General features: G+C 46.9%; 2 protein-coding genes across 3 annotated transcripts in view; both read right to left on the bottom strand.

Moving 5' to 3' along the window:
- GCN1 (GCN1 activator of EIF2AK4) overlaps positions 1–12,425 on the bottom strand; it is a 56,323-nt gene extending 43,898 nt beyond the window's left edge. For both annotated transcript variants that reach the window (XM_061170392.1, XM_061170393.1), the window contains exons 1-5: positions 12,396–12,425; positions 7,784–7,886; positions 4,072–4,135; positions 3,406–3,537; positions 2,811–2,919 (exon numbers count right to left, since the gene is read on the bottom strand). In XM_061170392.1, coding sequence (XP_061026375.1) covers positions 2,811–2,919; positions 3,406–3,537; positions 4,072–4,135; positions 7,784–7,886; positions 12,396–12,413 — 426 coding nt within the window. In that variant the 5' untranslated portion in view covers positions 12,414–12,425. The remainder of the gene's footprint in view (positions 1–2,810; positions 2,920–3,405; positions 3,538–4,071; positions 4,136–7,783; positions 7,887–12,395) is intronic.
- Positions 12,426–13,578: 1,153 nt separating this feature from the next.
- On the bottom strand, positions 13,579–17,779 carry RPLP0 (ribosomal protein lateral stalk subunit P0). The gene is made up of 8 exons (XM_061170256.1): positions 17,737–17,779; positions 17,375–17,476; positions 16,226–16,401; positions 16,029–16,116; positions 15,753–15,899; positions 15,473–15,658; positions 14,492–14,632; positions 13,579–13,815 (listed from the first exon to the last, which is right to left on the bottom strand). The coding sequence occupies exons 2-8, from the start codon at positions 17,426–17,428 to the stop codon at positions 13,651–13,653; spliced, it is 957 nt and encodes a 318-aa protein (XP_061026239.1). The 5' UTR covers positions 17,429–17,476; positions 17,737–17,779; the 3' UTR covers positions 13,579–13,650.
- Positions 17,780–21,106: the final 3,327 nt, after the last annotated feature.

The following is a 21,106-nucleotide window of genomic DNA, read 5'->3' as shown; positions in this document are numbered from 1 at the left end:
CCACCCCCTGCCCACCCCCACCCCCCCACTTAACCCTGTCCTGGAATTACATCTGTTCACTCAAGCACTTCCTTAATAAGTATTTGTTGAGCACCTGCTACGAGTCAGACAATGAAAACACCTGGAGAATAAGACAGACATGGTCCTTGCTTTCATGCACCTCATAGTCTAGAGGGAGAAAAAGATACTAAACAAATAAACACACAAATGAATACATAATTCCAGCAAGGTTAAGTGCCATGTGGGAAAAGGATAAGCACTCTGTTTCATATATTTCTTCATCTGCCTTGACTATTCCTTCATTAATTCTACAAGCAATGAACGCTGATGAAGTGGCAGTCACTATGCTAGGCACTGTGGATACAGAAGTGAACACTGATATGCTGATCCTGCCTGCGGAGGAGCCCACTATCCAACCCAGAGTGAAGCATCTAATTGGTGCTCAATTAAAAAGCCTCACAGAGGGCTTCCCTGGTGGCGCAGTGGTTGAGAATCTGCCTGCCAATGCAGGGGACACGGGTTCGAGCCCTGGTCTGGGAAGATCCCACATGCTGCGGAGCGACTAGGCCCGTGAGCCACAATTGCTGAGCCTGCGCGTCTGGAGCCTGTGCTCCGCAACAAGAGAGGCCGCGATAGTGAGAGGCCCACGCACCGCGATGAAGAGTGGCCCCCGCTTGCCGCAACTGGAGAAAGCCCTCGTACAGAAACGAAGACCCAACACGGCCATAAATAAATAAATAAATAAAAATTTAAAAAAAAAAAAAAAAAGCCTCACAGAGACTGTATGTGCCACGAACACCCAAGGTCGCTGGAGCAGTGTGGACTGCCACCCTGAGAAAAAAGGCATGCTTAAGAAGTCTGCCAAACTCCATTTGCATGTGTACAAAATGGCAGATGTACAAAGTTATTCATGGCAACATTTTTTATAATAAAAGACTGTAACAACATTAATGGTCATAAACAGGGAACTAGTTATATATACCGTGGTACATCCACTCAAAGGATTAGTAAACAGTCATAAAGAATGAGAAACTCTATATAAATACTCTGGAACAAATTCTAAATCCAGTTAAAGAAAAAAACACAAGGCGAAAGAAAAAAGTTTGTATGTATGCTACCACTTGTATAAAAAGGTCTATTTAGTCATATACACAGAGAATACCTCTACTACATAAGAAACTAGTAATAGAGGGGGACCGAGATGGCTAGGGAAGGGGTGGGAAGGAAACTGGTATATTATTCTATACCTGTTGAATACTGAACCGTTTTTTTAAAAATTATTATTAAAATAGTTTTTTAAGCTTGCTGATATCACATTCAGAACTATATTGCTGTTCTTTCTTCCTGGAACGTTCTAACCTTAATCTGGGCATGGTTTTTTCTTTCATATCCTTCAGGTCTCTGCTCAAATGGTACCTCCTCCAAAGGCCTTCCTCCCACCATCACCGTCCACCCACTCTCTCTATCCTCCTGCCTGCTTTTCTGCTGCACGACTCTACACCTTGTCATTTATATGTGGACCTGTTTGTGTCCACCCTCTCCCCACGACTGAAAGCTATGAGAAAGTAAGGTCCTCTCACCTGTCCCGTTTCAGCCTCAGCTCCTCGAACAGCACCCGACGCGCAGGGGGCCCTCAACAAATACTGAAGGGACTGAATGAACTACTCCTATGTGTATAGTCAACATCAGCAATGAGCAAAGGAAAAACCCAGATTCAAGACACAGAAAAAACCACCACGGTTTCAAGCTCCTGATGCATCCTGTCCCATAAACACAACACTCCGGGGTTGACCCCTCCCACTCACTAACCCACACTGACTTACCTTGGATAACGGTTATAAGAATTCATTGGAGACATGCTAGTGAGGGAGCCCATGATAAACCATCTTACAAGAAGGCCTTTTGGTAACAATGGAACCCACACTCTGAAGGTGGTTTTCCAGCATATCCACTACCTGTGAGGTTTCAGTGTTCTTATCCTTCCATCAATTGCTGATGGCCAATCTATGGTCATCCCCAGAAGTATGCTGGATAAGCTTCCAGGGATGAGGCCTCAATAAGTCTTACAAGCTGGCTGTGTCAGGCAGAGGTGCTCACTCCTCATTTACCTGCACAGCCCTCTGTAAGTTTCTACAGCCCTTTCACACCTCTTCTGAGCCCATCTTCATGGCAACTCTTTGAGGTGGATGGGTGAGTGGTACTTTTCCCCATTTTTTGCAGCAATGGGAAATGGGCTCCAAAATTAGGTATCTGGCCAAATCTCATGGCCAAGAGTCAAATCCATACCAAGATCCTCAGACTCCTTTTTTGTTAAACCGTAAGACCATCCCTCTTGCCCTCCACTAAGCATATCTAGACATTCAAAAGAATCTCCCAACCTGGCCTATTGGGCCATCTCTGGTTAGCAGACATGCTGAAAGGCAAGATAGGGAATGTGGAAGGAGCAGGCATAGAACGGGAGGAGAGAATTGGTATTTTCTGGTTTACTTGTTTTCTGCCTGTCTTCCCCATTCTGGCCTGTCACGTCTTCCACACATGCCATGAAGGCAGGGGCCACGTTTCTCTTGCTCATCACTGTATTCCCAGGGCCTAGCACCATGCCTGGCCCAGGAAAGCTCAAAGATATTTGATAAATAGACGAATGTTATTATGCTGCACTCATGCCCATCCACCAAAGTCACACACCTCAGGGTAACTCAAAGTGCCTGGTCACCCAGCACTAAGAGCACTGGCCAGAGAAGGTGCTTAAACATGTCCCAACTCTGTGCAGAGAGCTGACCGGCACGACTCAAAAGACCCGGGGAACCTACCAGTTTGTTCCAGATGTCTCCTTGCCGCTTGGCTCTCGAGGGAAAGACAATGCGCACCAGTAGGCAGGTCCAGGACAGGGCCAGCAAGGCAGCCGAGCCACTGCTCTTACTGAGAGGGGAGGGGAGGGGAGGGGAGGGATGAGGTCAGAGCAGCAGCCTCCATCTTGAGGACAAATGCTCACCGCAAGGCCCTGCCTGCTATGCAAGACCCTCCACTGACCTAACTGGAACTGGAAACTTGTTCCCCACAAATCATCTGTGACAACTCAGGACAAGGAGTGCCAAACTCCCACCTCTTAGCACTCACAACTATAAATCAAAAGGATGGTTTCCTCCATTCAGTGCCTAGTGGGCATTTGGTTTCTCCTTAAAATGGCCTTACTTCCACTGGTTTCCCAACCCTGTTCCTCAGGAAAGTGGTTTCTCCACTGGGCCTAACATCTTGGCTTCTCCGTCCATTCAGAAGGCAGACTGCCGGTGCCCCTCAGAGTTGCAAAGGGGAAAGGGGCAGGCATGTTCACGCCTGCTCATCTGCACCGGCTTCTCACGAGTAGGACTCCACCAACCCCCAGTGGGCCACACCTTTACCTCTTACCTGGGGACACCTGCTTTGGAGCCAATGCCTGAAGACTGCAGAGAGTGCAGAAGGTTCTTAGCAGTGGCTTCTGGCTGGGCCTCAGCCAACTGCTGGATTGCTGCCTGCAGAGCCCTGCGTGAGGCTGCATCTCTAGGAGGAGGAAAGAAGGGGAAGGTGAACATGTGGACTCGGGGCAGGGGTAGGGGGCTTAGGCCAAGCCTGGTCTTTCTCAGGAAAATTAGACTGCACTGTATTCCAGTGGGTCATAGATGATGGGATTAGGAAGTAACTGGATAAATCTACCTCATCTTAGAGTTCTGGAAGCAACTAATAAGGGCAAATGAGCCTTAAGGCTGTAAGCGCAACATCTACATTTAGGGAACACTTACTATAGGCCTCAAACTAGGCCAAGTGCTTTTACACACATGACCGGTGCCAGCGTAGAGACTGAGCACTCCACGTGGCAAGCAACGTTCCAAGAACTTGACTCTTACTGACAACCACCCATGAGGTAGGTAAAAGCATCATCCCTGTTCTGCAGATGAGGAAACTGAGGCACAGAGAGGTTCAGTAACTTGCCCAGGACCCAGGCAGTCTGGCTCCAAAGCCTGGGCTCTAACCACTACCCTATACCACATTTCTGCACAAACTGCTCTGGACACTGGGCCTTTGATCGGGACTCGCCTGTATCGATGCAGAGTCAAGCAGAATAATTTGCAGAGGCCTTTCACTGCTCCCTCCGGGAGATCTAAAACCAAAGATTACACAGAGGTTAATAAAATAAAATTTACTCAATAAAATCTACTTCCTGGGCATCTGCTCAAGCCAGGCATTCTGTTGACATGATCTCTGCCCACTGGACACTCCCCGGGCGTTGGAGATAGAATTCCCAACAGGAAAAAGTAATGACAAAATAGGACTCTAAAGAAACATCTAGTACGGGAAGGCTCTCGGACAGACATCTGTTAAATGAATGAAACTAAGGCAAGACAGGTGGCCTCGAAATTTAACATGCTGTCAAGTGGAGGTGCTAGAGTACAGGAAATGTTCTGCTTCTTGATCCGGGTGCTGGTTACATGGCTGTGTTTAGTTTGTGATAATTCAGCGACCTGTTCACTTATGACATGTGTACTTTTCTTTATGTACGTTCTAATAATTGGTTTTAAAACATAGGACAAAACTAAAGTACTATGAGGGATCAGAAAAGAGAAGAACACCTATAACAGAGAGGTTTCTGAAGAGTTTAAGGACACGAAGCTTGGCCTAACAGATGAGTAGGCTGTGGACAAATGGAAAGAGGGGCCTGCATGCAGAGTGGTGTTAACAACATGAGCAGAAGTGCACGGGATAAGAAGGCACAATACCTGTGCAGGGCGCATGAGGAGGAGGAGGAATAACAACACCAACACTTAACCAGTGCTCATGAGGCACCAGGCCCTGCTCTAAGCATTTTATATACATTAACTCAATTCCTGTAAGGTGGGTACTGCAATTGAGCTCATTTTTAAGATGAAGAAACCAAGGCATGGAAAACCAAGCACGCCAGCTGAGTGAAAGAGAAACTGGTGAAACAATAGTGCTCAATAATGGAGAGCCAACCTGTGACAGGTTCTGCATGCCAGACTGAAGCCCGCAGACAAAGAGGGGAGGGTCTGACAGGGGGAAATGTACGCTGAGTGTCAGACTGACCAGCGTGGGAGGCACCAAGAGCAGGAGGCCCACAAAGGGCTTGCACAGGGCCTCACACTTCAGGCACCCGAATGATGGGGGCATGGGGAATGAAGGAGGGGCGGGCACCCAGCTCCCCCAGGGCCCTGAGCCTGGTATTGGTCCATCTGATTTGAGGCTACCTCAGTAACGGAGGAGAAGAGTGACTGGAGCCGGGAACAGGTTGTGGCTAAGAGAACAGTAGTAATAACAGCTAACAGACACTGGGCGTTGACCATAGCCAGGCACCGAGTCAAGCACCGTCCCCATGTGTTCTCATTCACTCCTCACTCCAAGGAGACAGGCTCACAGGTTAAGTAACCTGAACCGGGTCCCACAGCCTGTAAGTGGCAGAGCCATGGCCAGAACGCAGAGCCCTTCACCTCTGACTCTGCACTGGACGCCTGTGACTGGAAAGATCAGGCACAGCAGACACCGCCTCAGAGTCTCAGGCTTCAAGTACAGGGAGGTGGGACTGAGGAGAGCATCAGAGGCCTCAGGGCCAGACTGGGCTGAGCCAGGCTGACCATCTGCATTGACAGCTCTGAGGAAGACTTCAACTCCTCGCCCTGGCAGAAAACACCTTGCACCACCTTTGATGAACTCACCTGGTGACCTGCTTGCTACCCTAACAAAAGGAGAGGCCAGAAGAGCTATCACTATGCAACGACTCCTCCTCAGACTCAAAATTAGGAAATTGAGAATTAACGATTTCATATGGGAGGTTAACTTCCCCCAATCAACTTGTATATCAAAGGCTACTAAACATTTTACAAACGTAATTCACCCTGAATTGTAGAATTTCAGGGTGACTGAAGAGTAAAATCACCCTGAAAAGGCCCTGAGTAGTTCATAAACTTCACCCACACATGTTGAACTCCTTACTCCACAAAATGGGGAAAAGTGTAGTATTCAGCAGTTACTTAGCAGGGAGTCAGCCATTATGGTTCAGGGAGTCCAGCTAGCATCTGTCACATGGCAGCCTTTTCTAACTAGAACTCTGTTCAGAAGTGACCAGAAAGACTTTTGAAGGTGCCATAACACTCATATGCTAAACTTTTGATCCACAGAAGAATCTCTCAGAAGCTCACAAACAGCAATTTACTTAATTTACACACTACTTTAACAAGCTTGGGTATGTAACCAGGCAACAGTAGATCAGAAGCAGCGAATGAGAATGGGGGTAAGAGGGTGGTAGGAAGTAGGCTTTTTCCTAACAAGAAGTGAAAGCTGACAGAAACGGAGACCCAATTCTATACCGCCATGGTTCTCAAACTGCAGCAAACACAGGAATCACCTGCGGGCTTGTTAAAACACAGACGCTGGGTTCCACCTGCAGGGTTTTGGTGAATCTGAGTCTCTGGGGTGGAGATGAGAATTTGTATCTCAAACAAGTTTTGAGGTGATGCTGATACTGCTGGTCTAGGGACCACATTCTGAGAACCAATGCTGTACAGTAAAAACACACCAAAAGGAAACTCAAAAACGAATGAGCATTTATTGGTTGAAGGCACACTAGTCTTATACATGCCCCATAATTTGCAGCAAGAGCCCTCGGGTTATGGTGCAGAATCAGGATAACTACATGTGCTCAGCATTTCCCAAAATGTGCTGCCCAGACCCTGAACAGGTTTTTGGCAAAAAAGAGGTTCAAGGAAACACTGGATTAAAATGTGACATCTGGGCTTCCCTGGTGGCGCAGGTGTTAAGAATCCTCCTGCCAATGCAGGGGACAAGGGTTCGAGCCCTGGTCCGGGAAGATCCCACATGCCGCGGAGCAACTACTGAGCCTGCGCTCTAGAGCCCGCGAGCCACAACTACTGAAGCCTGTGCGCCTAGAGCCCGTGCTCCGCGACAAAAGAAGCCACTGCAATGAGAAGCCCACACACCGCAACGAAGAGTAGCCCCCACTAGCCACAACTAGAGAAAGCCCACGCACAGCAACGATGACCCAACACAGCCAAAAATAAATAAAAGAAATTTAAAAATAAAAGAAATAAAATAAAATGTGACATCTCACAAACTTACATGATCTTGGAATCCTTTACTGGCCAATCACTTGATACCATCTTGCTTGTTTTCACAGAACACTGACTGGGAAAAATGGTGCCCCCGGTCATAAAGAAAATGTTTTTCTGGGCTTCCCTGGTGGCGCAGTGGTTAAGAATCTGCCTGCCAATGCAGGGGACACGGGTTCGAGCCCTGGTCTGGGAAGATCCCACATGCGTGAGCCACAACTACTGAGCTTGCGCGTCTGGAGCCTGTGCTCCGCAATGGGAGAGGCCACGACAGTGAGAGGCCCGGGCACCGCGATGAAGAGTGGCCCCGCTCGCCACAGCTGGAGAAAGCCCTCGCACAGAAACGAAGACCCAACACAGCCATAAATAAATTAATTAATTAATTAAAGAAAAAAAAAAGAAAAGAAAATGTTTTTCCATCCAATAAATCACTTAAGAAAGATTGCTGGTATCTTTTAGAACTATTTCCAATCAAAATGGTTAAAACTGGTAAAAAGGTTTGGCGCCTAGAAGGATAAACTCTCCACCAACCCAACTGTTTCAGTGCAGATTATAACAAGCAAATATAGACAGTGAAGACAGAAGTTGCTGTGAGGGGAAAAGAAGGCCATGGTTCTAAACAGAGAACCCAATTTATTTTGAAATGAAATCAATGAAATGAAAACAAATACCTTTTCCAGCAACACATTTCCCCAGCTCACTGAGGATTTCTCTCCGTTCCTTCACACTGGCTGTTGTCACCTTCCCTGCAAAACGCTTTAGTGTCTCAGAAACCTGTGAAGACCAAGCCCACAGAGAAAAATTTCAGCAATCAAACTACAAAACATTGCCGGGGGGTGGTGGCGGGGCGGGTGGGAGACAGAGAGCGCGAGCGAGCTGTGGGAGGTGCAGAACTCAGTGAAGCTCTCTCTAACCCAGGGTTTCTCAACCTCCACACTCCTGACTTTGGGGGCTGCCTTTAATACATCGTAGGATTTTGAGCAGCGTTTCTGGCCTCTACCCAATGGACACCAGTAGCAGCACCCCATCCTCCCACCACAGCTGCGGCGACCCCAACTGTTTCCAGACATTGTCAAACATCTCCTGGGGGACACAATCACCCCCAATTGAGTGAGATGTACTGCTTTTAACCCAACCAGTCAGCCACTCAGTATACTTCATTTAAACTTGGACAAAAAGAGGCAAGGTCAAAGGCAAAGACCTCAGGACAGAAAATATCCCTTCCAAACTATGCAAAATCTAGGGAGGGCCTACTAAATGCCGGGTATGTTCCCTTTATATTATCTCTTGTAAACCTCCCATAAGAAGGAGTATCCTAGCAAGTCATAAACACAGTTGACTAGCAGGTAAAAGGTTAAGAAATTGAATCCCAGCTCTGCCTCCTACCAGCTGTGGAAACTCAGTCAAATCATATCATTTCCTTGACCCTCAGATTCCCCATCTATACAATGCAGGTAACAGCACCTACCTCATGACTGTTAAACAGAGACTAAATGAGATACTGTATGTAGAGCATTTACCTCTCATCCCGAGCATAAAATCAGCTACTACTACCAGCAAGCCTTCCAGACAGGCACCATATCCCCATTTCACAGGTGATGAGGAAACCAACTCCCAGAGAGGAAGCCACTGCTCAGACTGGACTTGCGGGCCACAGCACCTGCATTTCTGAAACTAAACCTGAAACCAACAGGTCTAAAAACTGATGCTAACAAGTCCTTAGCTTTCAACCACCATCCATGTCACCACAACTGCATCCCCTGCACAGGGACATCAGCATAAGACCTAGAAAGAGGGGCGGTTTGCAAATATTCCTGAAAATCTTCTCCTGAACAATATTCTACAGGCTACAAAGCAGGCAGGTTGTGGATACATCAGCAGTTGAGCAGGGCATAATAAGACCCAAGTGGGTAACACCCACCCCCTTTTTCTTTTGAGGGTATTTCACGGACAGGCCTTATTAGTAGAGTAAGACTCAATGGTGCATAGAGAGATAAAATAGTACTGAGTTCTTCTTACAGATAAATCCCTGCTATAATTCTATTAGCAATGAATAAAATCATATCCAAAACTGTCTTCTAAAAAAAAAAAAAAAAAAAAAAAAAAACTGTCTTCTACACAAATTATGTTTTAATATTGTCTCTTGTTTTTATAGTCATTCACGTATATAATTAAAGAGTCAAAAAGTTCTGGGAGGTTTGCTCTAAAGACCAGTCGCATGCCCTCACACACAAGGACAATCTCTTTCACCAATATTGGCTGATTATTTCGGTAGTTATCGCCATATCTCTAAATAATTTGCTTGTGCTGCTACTTCTGCCTTTCTACCAAAGACCTCTCTCCCTCTTCGACCCCACCAGAGACCCTCCCCATATCCCTGACACAATTCCTTTGTTTCATAATATGGGTTAGCCCAGTAATTCAGTGTTTACATGATATGCAAATGGTATTCAATTTCCATTTAATAAACTGTTTACTCTCTTGCACAGCTTTTTAAAAATTAACCCTGGAGTTAAATAACAGCTCCCAATGCCCATTCCCTCCTTACCTCAGTTTGCCTTATCTGTTCTAATTAATAATTCAATCCCAAACTTTCTGCCACTTGTCTAAATCTCAATACATTTAGGCAGACCAGGTATTCTACCAAATTCCATCTTCCTGAAGAAGCCTCTCCCAGTGCTTTCCGACCTGCCCCAATTTGGTGGGTGATCTCCTACAGCTGGGACTCAGTTTATCACCCTGAAAATGTACTCTTTCTTGTGTTTGGGTAAAGTACATCCTCCATCTCGTAAAGTCCTTGCAAGTTTGAAAATGTTTTGGCCTCCTACCTGAAGTTCATCTGGGTACAGAATTCTAGGTTGAAGTTTTCCTAGAATACTGAAGACCTTTCTTCACTGAGTTCTAGCTTTCAGTACTGTTGGGAAACTCAACGCCATTCTGGTTCTTGATCCTTTGTCTGAGACCTGATTTTCCCCCCTGGAAGTTTCTAAGATCTTCTTTTTGGGTCCAAGGTTCTAAAATTTCACATTAATGTGCCTTGTTGTGAGTCTGTTTTCATCCATTGTGCTGAGCATTTTTGATCTGAAAACACATGCTTCAGTTCGCAGAAAGTATGTTGAATTATTTTGTTGATGATTTCCGTGGATATTGGACCTCCCACACTTTTGTGTGGTCCTGTTTTACACAAAAGTTTTCTCCAGAAAGAGAACTTCCAGGTTTTTGCCAAGATGGAGAAAGAAAGCTGGGGCTCTGACTGCATCTGAAAAGGGCTTTCAACCAATCCTCCTAACTTAGCCCCTCCCCACTCACCCTCACTTCCAAAGGTTAGCTGATACCACCAATTCCCAGCTGTCAGAGATTCTGCAACGTACATCAGGTTGGTTCTCAGCTTTCCTAACTTGGCTTAGGATTCATTTCCCTTGGGTCTGCTGAATCCTTTACCACTTATCACTTTCTAGCTTCCCAAAGTTTGCTGCTATTGTCTGCTCCCCATTCTCCCAATTCTCATTTTTTTTTCCGACTCTTTACTAGTTTTAGTGAGGCTGGAGGAGATAGCAAAAATAGATGCGTATATATAATCCACCCTCTACCTAAAATTCTCACATAGCTGTTTTTCCATGCTAATATTAAATTCCTGGCTATAGTTTCTCCCCCAAAGATGAAAGAGCATTTCAGGTTCAAGGCTCTTCTTTTTCTTAATCAGAAAATGAATGTTACCCACTTGGGATCCTGTCAGAATAAAACTGAGGAAGATCCTTCAGAGAAGTCATTTGCTGGTGAGATCAGATGCAAAGAGCTTAAATGTTCACAGGTTTCTCTCTAGAGTAGCACCGTCCAGAAGAACTTTCTGTGTTGATGGAAATGTTCTTTTGCACTATACAATGCAGTAGTCACCAGCCACATATGGCTACCGGTGCACTGAAATGTGGCTAGTGCAACGGAAGAACTGAATTTTAAATTTCATTTAATTTTAACTAACTTAAGTAGCCTGTTGGCTATTAATTAACTAGCTACCATACTGAACAACAGCACTGGAGAGATTTTTTTTGCATTTGAGTTTTAATGTTACACAGTCAGTGTGTATTCTCCCAACCCTTTTCAAAATACCCAAGAGACTATGCTTTTCTTTCCAGGATTCACTATAACAAACTTGGAACAAATTACCAGCCCCTGGGACTTCCCTGGTGGTCCAGTGGGTAAGACTGCGCTCCCAATGCAGGGGGCCCGGGTTCGTTCCCTGGTCGGGAACTAGGTCCCCACATGCGAGCCGCAACTAAGAAGGCCGCATGCCGAAACTAAAACCCGGCGCCGCCTAAATAAATATTAAAAAAAAAAAAAAATTTAACAGCCCCTCCCTTGCACAGGAAACTCGCAATTCGCATCTTCTGAATGCTCAGCTTAAGGAGTCACTCTCTGGCCTCAGGGCCTCCCTATCAAAATCAATTAATCTCCTCACCCCGATACCCAAGTGAGCCACGCTGTCCTTTAGAGACCCATTTCCTTTTCCCATAATGCTGTCTTTTCACCCTAAAACACGGCTAAAAGGAGGATGGGGTGGAGGAAAAAGGTCTTCCCCAGCTCTTCCCTTAACTATGAGGTACTTCACAGGTGATAACACTAGGTGACAAGACTTCCTGAATTGTGACAGTTCTTTTATCTAACGCTGGATCTAATAACAACCATCAACATATATGGAGCCCTACTTTATTTCATTGACTCCTCACAACAACCCTACACGACAGGTACTAGTTTAGCCCCATTTTATAGATGAAAAAACTGAGAATTGGCAGGGTTAAGAAACTTGCCCAGCGTCTCAGAGAAACTGAAACTGACCAAGACTCCAACTCAGATCTGTATGAATCCAAAGAATATGCTATAAATCCCTGCACATAGTAGGTGCTTGAGAAATATTTGCTGAATACAAAGTTTAACAGGGAGTTGGCGTTGGCCGAGGCTCACTGCTGGAGGGCTTCGGAGAAATGGAGCAGAGACTACTTTAAAGGGGAACTTCGGCAACTCCAGAATCGGGGAGGGCCCGACGGGTTCCAGCCGCCGAGGCCAGAGTCCCTGATTCCTCGAGCCCGCGGCCGGTCCGCGCCACCCGGGCCGGGGGCCGGGACGAAGCCGGGTCCGAGAGGGACCGGCCCAAAGCGGCCTCTGGACCGCGCCCTCCCCAGCCGCCGTCCCCCGACCCCCTACGCCAGCGGCACTAGCGGTCCGGCCCAACCGCCGCCGTCCGCGCCCAGTCGCCGGCCGCGCTGGCCTCACAGCCGCCCGCCTCACCTGCGTGTCCGCCGCCATCCTGCCGGCACTGACTCCGGAACCGCTTCCGGAGCGCTTCCGGGTCACAGCGCGGGCCCACACCGCAGAGCGAGGCCGGGATATCGTTGGGGCCCGGGGCCTGGCGCCCCCGGGCGGGATGGCGGCCGCGGCAGCCTGGGCTTCGAGGCGGGCAACTGGACTGGGTACCGGGGTGCGCGCCGGGGACTATCAAGGCCTCCTCCCCAGGGCTTTTCTCAGCCCGGCCTCGTGGGAGACGAGGGTCCCTGAGGGTCTGTAACGCGGCGAGACCGCCCTGCAGCCATCGACCCACGAGTGCGCAGGTCCGGCCCAGACACACCCGTGTGAGCCTCTCCTGCGTGAAGACCATTTTACAGAAGTGTGTCCTAGATGCTTCCTAGAGGAGCTTCCTTGATGACAGGAACTGAGCTCGCTAAAACGCAGGCAGCCAACTCGTGTCTTATCCTGTTAAGAGTTTGTACCCCAGCGGTGGACAATGTGAGGGTTAAAAACAGGGGTATACCTGGCAGTCAGGGGAGGACTCTGGAGCTGAGAGAGGAGCCTGCCCGGGGACAGCTCCTTAAGACAAGACCACAGGGTGGGAGGCTGCGGGTAGTGGGCCTCATGATCCAGAGTTGCTTAAGTTTTATTCAGCATGCATACCTGCCAACTCCGTAACTAGTTCAAATATGGTCTGCACAGTTCAGTTGTCCCTGTTAGCAACGGCTTTCAAACTTTTGAGACCTGGTTACAACTAGCACATTACTGGGTGACCCAGTGCAAATCGATAAGTGAAACCTAAGATTCACAACACCTACAGCATCAGCTGTTCTATCTCCTTAAATAACGGTCACCACTAAACTCATCATTAATTACATCACCACCCAGTTTGAAAAACCCTGGCAGCACTCATCCAGTGCTTATCTCAATATGACACCCTACTCGAAGTATCTTGGAGTGACCCAGGATAGTGGCCTGATGGTCATGGCATCAATTCCATTTAATAAGAATACAGTTAAAGCTGGGTCCACAAAAAGTACAGGATGCTAGGAGAGCAGTACTTCACTTCTTACACAGAGGACACCAAATGTCAACTCCAAATAAAGCTCTATGATTTTACCATGGCTTTAGTTTCTAGCACACAGAACTATAACCTCAAAATGCACAAAATGAAAAATCCAGAGACTTGTAAAGAGAAGTAAGCCTTTATTTCCTTGTTTCACAAATAAAGCTGGCTGAGTTGGCTGCTTTTTGGTGATTAGTCAAAGAGACCAAATCCCATGTCCTCGTCCGACTCCTCCGACTCTTCCTTTGCTTCAACCTTGGCTGGGGCTGCGGCGGCAGCAGCAGGAGCAGCAGTGCTGGCAGCTGCCACGGGGGCAGCAGCCACAAATGCAGATGGATCAGCCAAGAAGGCCTTGACCTAAAGCAAGGGGAAAAGTTCATGGTCAAAATAGTCATTTACACCCCCTACTACCCACAACCTTTCAGCCTCTACAGAGCTCTAGTTTTAAGGACCAATTTCCGTATCAGTGAAATCTTCCTCTGGAAGTGACCAGACAGGACAGCTTGGGTATAGCCTGGTGGTCTTAGGCCCAGCTCTTACCTGTTAACTAAACCCTCTTTAAGTCTCTTGTAATTTCTAAAGTCGAGGACACACCTCCCTGCCTCCCAACCTCAAGTATACAGTTGGCCCTCTGTATCCAGAGGTTTCACATTCAGAGATTAAACCAACGCTGATCAAAAAAAGGAAAAAATTTTTGATAAGCAAAACCTGAATTTTCTGCACGGGGGCAATTATTTACATTGCAGTTACATTGTATTTACAACCATTTACATAGCATTCACATTGTATTAGGTATTGTAAGTAACCTAGAAATGTTATTTAACATAACACCATTTTATACAAGGGACTTGAGCACCCATGGATTTGGTGTCCGTGGGGAGCCCTGGAACCAGTCCCCCTAGAGTATCTATACTCTTAAAAATGTATCTGCTACATAAAACACTATTATAAAAACACTAACTCAGCAGGCAGCTATTTATCCTCCTGCTAATAACTGTCAGGTCTGCTGTGGTCCTGGTGGATTTTTTTTTACCTTTTCAGCAAGTGGGAAGGTGTAATCAGTCTCCACAGACAAAGCCAGGACCCGCTTGTACCCACTGATGATAGAATGGGGTACAGATGCAACAGTTGGGTAACCAATCTGCAGACATATGCTGGCAACATTGCGGACACCCTGTGGAAGGAAGGAAAAAAAAAAGAAAAAAATCACACTTCAGGTGTGATGTCTTTGCTGTTGAGTCCAAGCAAAGCTCAACAGCAAACAAGACTTGCTAGATTAGTATATTAGTCTCACACAGGACACTTCACCTCACACCAAATGCTTCTGGCAGGGAAATTCAGACCCAATAATTTATAAATGCTTTTGGCTGTTATTCTCAACATGGGCATTCCCTATACCATGATGTTGGCATTTACTTCAAAAGCCACCATCTTGTGAAAATATAAACTATTAACCATTGCATTCCAAGAGAGAAAAACATTAAATTAGTTCCACAGTGAATTTCATCCACTAGTGAGATTTCCAAAAGTAACTGGAGTTGAGTATGTATAATTGCAATGTTCCGTTCATCCAAGAAAAAAGGAATTATATCTCCTACCACCTTGTTAACTAGAGGATATATTAGTGGCAAAAACTAAGCAAGAACAGTCCCTGAAAGAGTCCATCTTCCCAAGACAGGGTACTTGGCAACACTGATGTATTAACTACCTCATCTTCTCATTCCTTTTGACTCACTGACACTACTCAAAATCTCATACCTTACTGCACGCCCTAGAGTAACAGCCCTTACCATGTGCCCAGCACTGTTCTAAGGCTTTACATTCATTAATTCATTAGATCCTTCAACAATCTTATATTGTTATTGCCATTTACAGACAAGGAAACTGAGGTACAGATTAAACAACTGTCCCTGGTTATTACACTGCTAGTCAGCTGCATGGCCAGGATTCAGTCTGAAGCTAGACATGCTCTCAACTATTAATGCAAGAAGGGCCTGGAATGGGCAGCGTGTACCTCCAGGAAGCGAGAATGCAGAGTTTCCTCTGTGATGTCAAGTACTTCAGGGTTGTAGATGCTGCCATTGTCAAACACCTGCTGGATGACCAGCCCAAAGGAGAAGGGGGAGATGTTCAGCATGTTCAGCAACGTGGCTTCACTGGCTCCCACTTTGTCTCCAGTCTTAATCAGCTGCACATCACTCTGAAGAACAAGGGAGTTGGCAGTTAACACCTGGACATCCAGCAGGTCGGCAGCAACCGAACCCGGCTAGCGCTGGCAAGCCAGGTCCACTCACCAGGATTTCGATGGTGCCCCTGGAGATTTTAGTGGTGATGCCTAAAGCCTGGAAGAAGGAGGTCTTCTCAGGCCCCAGACCAGTGTTCTGGGCAGGCACAGTGACTTCGCATGGGGCTATGGCACCAGCACGGGCAGCAGCTGGCACCTGAACAAAAAAATGAGAAACAGTGAGAGGTCTTCTCTCCACAGACACAACCTAAGAACAGTCAGTTTTGTCACTTTTAAGGAGCCAAAATTAATAAGGTCTCTCCAACCAACCTGATTCTCCCCTTACCTTATTGGCCAGCAGCATGTCCCTGATCTCAGTGAGGTCCTCCTTGGTGAACACAAAGCCCACGTTCCCCCGGATGTGAGGCAACAGTCTGCAAAGACAAGTTTATGGGAGATGGTCACTTTCTAGCACCGTTCTTCTCCAGGAAAAGGGAGGACACTGAGAAGGGCGGATAAAGATGTCCAGGGGGATGAACTGACTTCTCCAAAGCTGGGTTGTTTTCCAGATGCCCTCGGATGGCCTTGCGCATCATTGTATTCTTGCCCATCAGTACCACGGCCTTCCCTCGGAGAGACATGCGGATCTGCTGCATCTGCTTGGAGCCCACATTGTCTGCTCCCACAATGAAGCATTTTGGATAATCATCCAGAAGTTGCTACAGAAACAAGCCACAAACAAGCAACGTTTCACAGGACAAAAGAGGGAAGAGAGTAAGAGAAACCAAATCCCACAATAACTGGTTTCCATCTCACTCCCTTTCTTCTATGCTTTTGAAATGTCTCAGAGACTGGGACAATTCCTCCTACTGCCAGCTGCCCGAGTTAAAACAACGCTAGATTTGTCAAAGATTTGCTTGCTGAGTATGAATGGTGAAAATTATGTTTCTACATTCAATCAAAAAATTTTAATTGTAACTTTCATTTTTAATTTTTCCCAACCATGAAGCATGTTTCTGTTTCACCATATCAGCTGCATTAATAGAAAAAAATACTCTTCCAAGTAAGGTTAGATTTAAATTATTCAAAATACAAGATAAAGCAAATATGGTAAAATATTGCTTGTAGGACCTAAGTTGTGGGTATGTGATCATTTTACAATTCTTTTAAGTTTTTGTGAGTCTGAAACCCTGAATAAATGGGGAAGAATACAATGGACTAAACTCTACAACGCATCCTAATGCCTGAAGAGCAGCATGGTTAGCATTTCTAGGCAGGGGAAGACCCAACTCAAGGCCATCCAAGAGAAAGCATTCACTTAAAGTTTAGTTTCTTGACTAATAGGACCTGAATATGCAACAACCTAACTCTTTATAATGAGTCACTCATTGCCTCAGACCTTCCCAAACAAGGAGGCAGGGGAGTAAAAGTACGATGAGCGCTATTTGGAAGCCGACAGACGTGGCCGTTAATGCTGTCACCCTAGGAGCCACTTAACGTGCCTGAGCCTGTTTACCTGCAACACAGGGAGGGGGAGAGGCGCGGATCTCGGGAAATTGGGAAGATTAAATGAGATTTGCCTAAAACGGCCTAATGTGGTAGTAGGCACTCAGCACATGGCTGCTGATTGTCCCTGTTAGTGCCCGGGGCCGAGGCAGCACGGTGGGCGGCTGGGACCCACCCCGCACTTACGATGATCTTAAGGAAGTAATTGGACTTCCAGGTCGCCCTGTCTTCCCTGGGCATCACTGCGGTGCGTCAGGGATTGCCACGCTGGGTTTAAAGACGATGTCACTGAGGAGAGAAAGGGAGCTCAAGACACCCCGACACAAGTCCCCACGACATGGCGGGCTCCAATCCCAAGGCACACGTGGAGCAGCCCACGCGCGGGCGCCCGCCGCCCCGGCCCGGCCCGGGGCTGCATTTGCCGCTGCCGCGACCCAGGCCAAACAGGCCCAGACCCTGCAGTCCCGAAGCGCCCCTCCAAAGAATCCCCGAAGAGCCCCATCCTCCCCGCCGCCAGTCCCGGGTGAGACTGCAAGTTACGAACGAACCTCACTTCAGGACGCCTGGCGAGAGGAGGGCCTCTCGCCGGCTTGCATGTTTTATAGGTGAACGAAGCAGCCAATTAGAAGCTGCGGACAGCGCCCCCATCTATTGGCTGGGGTCAACGTCTGTCTGGAGAAGCCGTATTGATACAGACAACCATTGGATGATATCGGTGCCATTCCAACCAACAGGAAGCTTCCTTTAAACGAGGTACTTAAGGAGGGCACTGCTGTGTGTTGGAGGATCTTTCTCAGAGATGCTTCCCTCTGCCGGTCTGGAGCAGCTCTCGTGTAGGCGCTGGAGTTTGCGAGCTGAGTCCAAGTTTCTTCCGGTCAAGTCGCAACTAAAGAGTATGACGTGGAGCTGAGAAATAATTGCTCATGAAAAAAAAAAAGAAAAAAAAAAATTGCTCATGGTTTAGAAACAGAATGGTCTCTTGTCTCCTCTACAGTTTGTTCTTCTCCCTATCGAAACAAAGGGATCCTTTGAAACCTAAGTCGGATCATTTCCTCATCTGCTCAAAATTCTTTAAAGGCTCCCCATTTTCCCCTCAGTAAAAAGCCTAAAACTTAAATAGCCTACAAGGCTCTACATGATTTGTTCCCCACCTCCACCCCTATAATCTAATCTCCGATTTGCCAACTGATTCATTTCCTTCCAGCCGGATGATGTTGCACTAGCTATTCCCTCTTCCTGGAAGCCTTCTTGCCGATATCCACACCTCCATCGAGTCTTCGCTCAGATATCACCTGCTGGAGGCCTACCCTGATTGCCCTATTCAAAATTACCCAAAAACCACTCCCACTCCCCCGCTTCCTCTGTTCTATCTTTTTGGCAGCACTTACACCTTGTAACACACTATATAATTTATTTGTTACATTGTTGTTTGTCTCTCTCTGCAAAGATTTTTGCCTTGTGCCTGGCACATAGTGAGCTTATAATAAATATTTGTTGAATAAATGGATGCAGGGTGTGCAGACAGATAACCTTGGATGCATATCCTTGTTCTGCCACTTGCTAGCTGTGTCATCTTAGGAAGTGATTTCACCTTGCTGACCCTCTGTTTCCCTTTCCTTATCGGTAAAATGGGGATAATAGTATTCACATTCTAGAGCGATATGTCTTAAGACAACACAGTTCCTGGAATATAGGAGGAAATCACTAGATGTCAACTTATTTTATTACACCTTCATTCAACACTTATTTGAACAATTGTGCTAGATCAATAAATATCTTTTGGGACTTCCCTGGTGGCACAGTGGATAAGACTCCATGCTCCCAATGTGGGGGGCCCGGGTTCAATCCCTGGTCAGGGAACTAGATCCCACACACATGCCACAACTAAGCAGCCCTGGAGACGCAACTAAGGAGCCCACCTGCTGCAACTAAGATCCGGCACAACCAAATAAATAGAATAAAATAAATATGTTTTTAATGAATGAGCTTAGATCCTAGGTCAGAAGTGGGGAGGGGTTCTCCCTATCTCCACCCTTTTCACTTGACCAAGTTAGAAACCTTGGTATGTTGTTTTCAAGCCTCCTGGTGCCTCTGATGATGAGCCTGTATAGAGAACTGCTGGAGTCCATTACTGCTAAGATCTCTTTTTAGTGACAATGTATTGATACAACTGCATGCCCAGCATTGTGCTACGTACTTTGTGCACATTACCGCTGTTAATCTTTGCAACAATCCCCCAAGGAGGTACAGTATTAGTATTTCACTTTTATTGATAAGAAAATTCACAGAGGTTAAATAATACACCCAAGTCCATCAGCTGATAAGTGGTGGCTTCAGAACTGAAATCTAGGAGCAAGTTCAAAGCCCATGGGCCTCACTATGCTATACAGTCCCTTCCAAACCCGAAGGCTGTTTCCCTCCAAATGCACTTTTCCAAGTATATACGTTTTCACATAGTAACTTCCCAAGGACATCCTGGCTCTGATGATATAAATATAAATATTGTCTCTAATTGTAGTACATCAATATAATGGAATACCATGAAGCCATTAAAAAATGATGCACATATTTATTTATTGACATGGTTAAATACAAAGTATAATTGAGTGAAAAAACAAATTACAATGAAGTGTACTGTGTTCATTTATAGAAATAAATCCAACATGGGCTGGAAATATTATCTTTGGTTGAGGGGTGAAGGTGATTTTCACTTCTGAGCTTACTGTGAAAGGGTCAGGGTTCAGACGAGAAGTCAACATGCAGCTTTTGGAGGACCATTCCAAACAACAGGAAAACTGTGAAGTTACAAAGCTCTCCAGGAAGCTCTCAAGGGCCCAAGACTGGAGTTCTGGCTCTGACGAGAGCCAAGGAGGAAGCATGCAAATACAGACATGACCACCAGGGGGCAGTCGAGAGCCATCCTCAACTGTAAGTGAAGCCACTTTCAACTGGGAAGGTTTTACACCCGAGGTGCGGTGCCGGAACGTGGGAGTGGTGGTGTCTGGTCAATGTAGGAACACAGACAGAGACAAGCCCTGGGTTCACATCCTGTCTCTGTGCTCATTCACAGGATACCTTGTACACATCGGTTCTATCTGAACCTCTTCCCCCATCCGTGAGTGTAAGGCCACCCCCAGGCCCATGTAAGGATGCCCTTGGCGAATCCATGGCAAATTGCAGTGGGCAGGGCCTGACCCATGCAAGAAGCCAGGAAGACCACAAGTGCCCTGTGGGACAGGGATCCCATCCCCAGGGCTTTGGCCTCAAGTAAGTGAACTTCAATGATTTACCCCCAAACTGTGGTCCTTGTGAGCCTGGGAAGGGCTTGATATCTTTTCTGGAACTAAGTTGTTAATCTCAGACCACAGAGAAACGGCACTAGCACAGGTGAAAATAATGGCAAACTTTATTGGCATAAATCACAGGAATTGAAATGGGGAAAAGCCAGGTTATAAGTTTACAGAGAAAAAAAATTAAAATCATCAAATAACCATTGACCCAGAGGGTGGACCTCTGAAACCCCAGGTCCTCTAGGGGAAGGGTCACTGTAAACAGAGCAATAAGGCCTGTGGGTAGACGTGGAGACATCAGACCCGTGGCGGGGCCTGGCTGACCTCCCCAGACCCGGGCTGCTCTCAGCCCTGCCACCAAGGAGGGACCCTCTTCCCTCCTTGGGAAGCCTCCTTGAGAGGCTCAGCACACCCAGCCTCTGCTAGGAGGCTAGCGGAGTGGTCTGGCTCTTCCTCACTTTAGACCGCACTGGGACCCCGTTCCACTAACCCAGAACCCCAGCCCTACCTGTCTCATCCTTGGGGGAGAGCACTCTGGGGGCTTCCTGTTGCTTCAGCGAGATCTTGTCCTTTTGCCCAGAATCCTAGCAGGCCCCCAGCCAACGACCTGGGCTCTTTTCCCCAGGAC

Source organism: Eubalaena glacialis, chromosome 15, assembly GCF_028564815.1.
Source record: "Eubalaena glacialis isolate mEubGla1 chromosome 15, mEubGla1.1.hap2.+ XY, whole genome shotgun sequence".
Classification (NCBI taxonomy): Eukaryota; Metazoa; Chordata; class Mammalia; order Artiodactyla; family Balaenidae; genus Eubalaena; species Eubalaena glacialis.
Note: the sequence above shows the minus strand (reverse complement) of the source record. Positions and strands in the feature narration are given on the sequence as shown.

What these genes read in the sequence shown, in the direction of transcription:
- RPLP0 (XM_061170256.1), bottom strand. Translation starts at nt 17,428, where the DNA reads ATGCCCAGGGAAGACAGGGCGACCTGGAAGTCCAATTACTTCCTTAAG. An exon ending in ATTACTTCCTTAAGATCATC is followed by an intron (nt 16,402 to 17,374) that starts GTAAGTGCGGGG and finishes TTGTTTCTGTAG; the next exon opens with CAACTTCTGGATGATTATCC. An exon ending in CCTTCCCACTTGCTGAAAAG is followed by an intron (nt 13,816 to 14,491) that starts GTAAAAAAAAAT and finishes CCCTTGCTTTAG; the next exon opens with GTCAAGGCCTTCTTGGCTGA.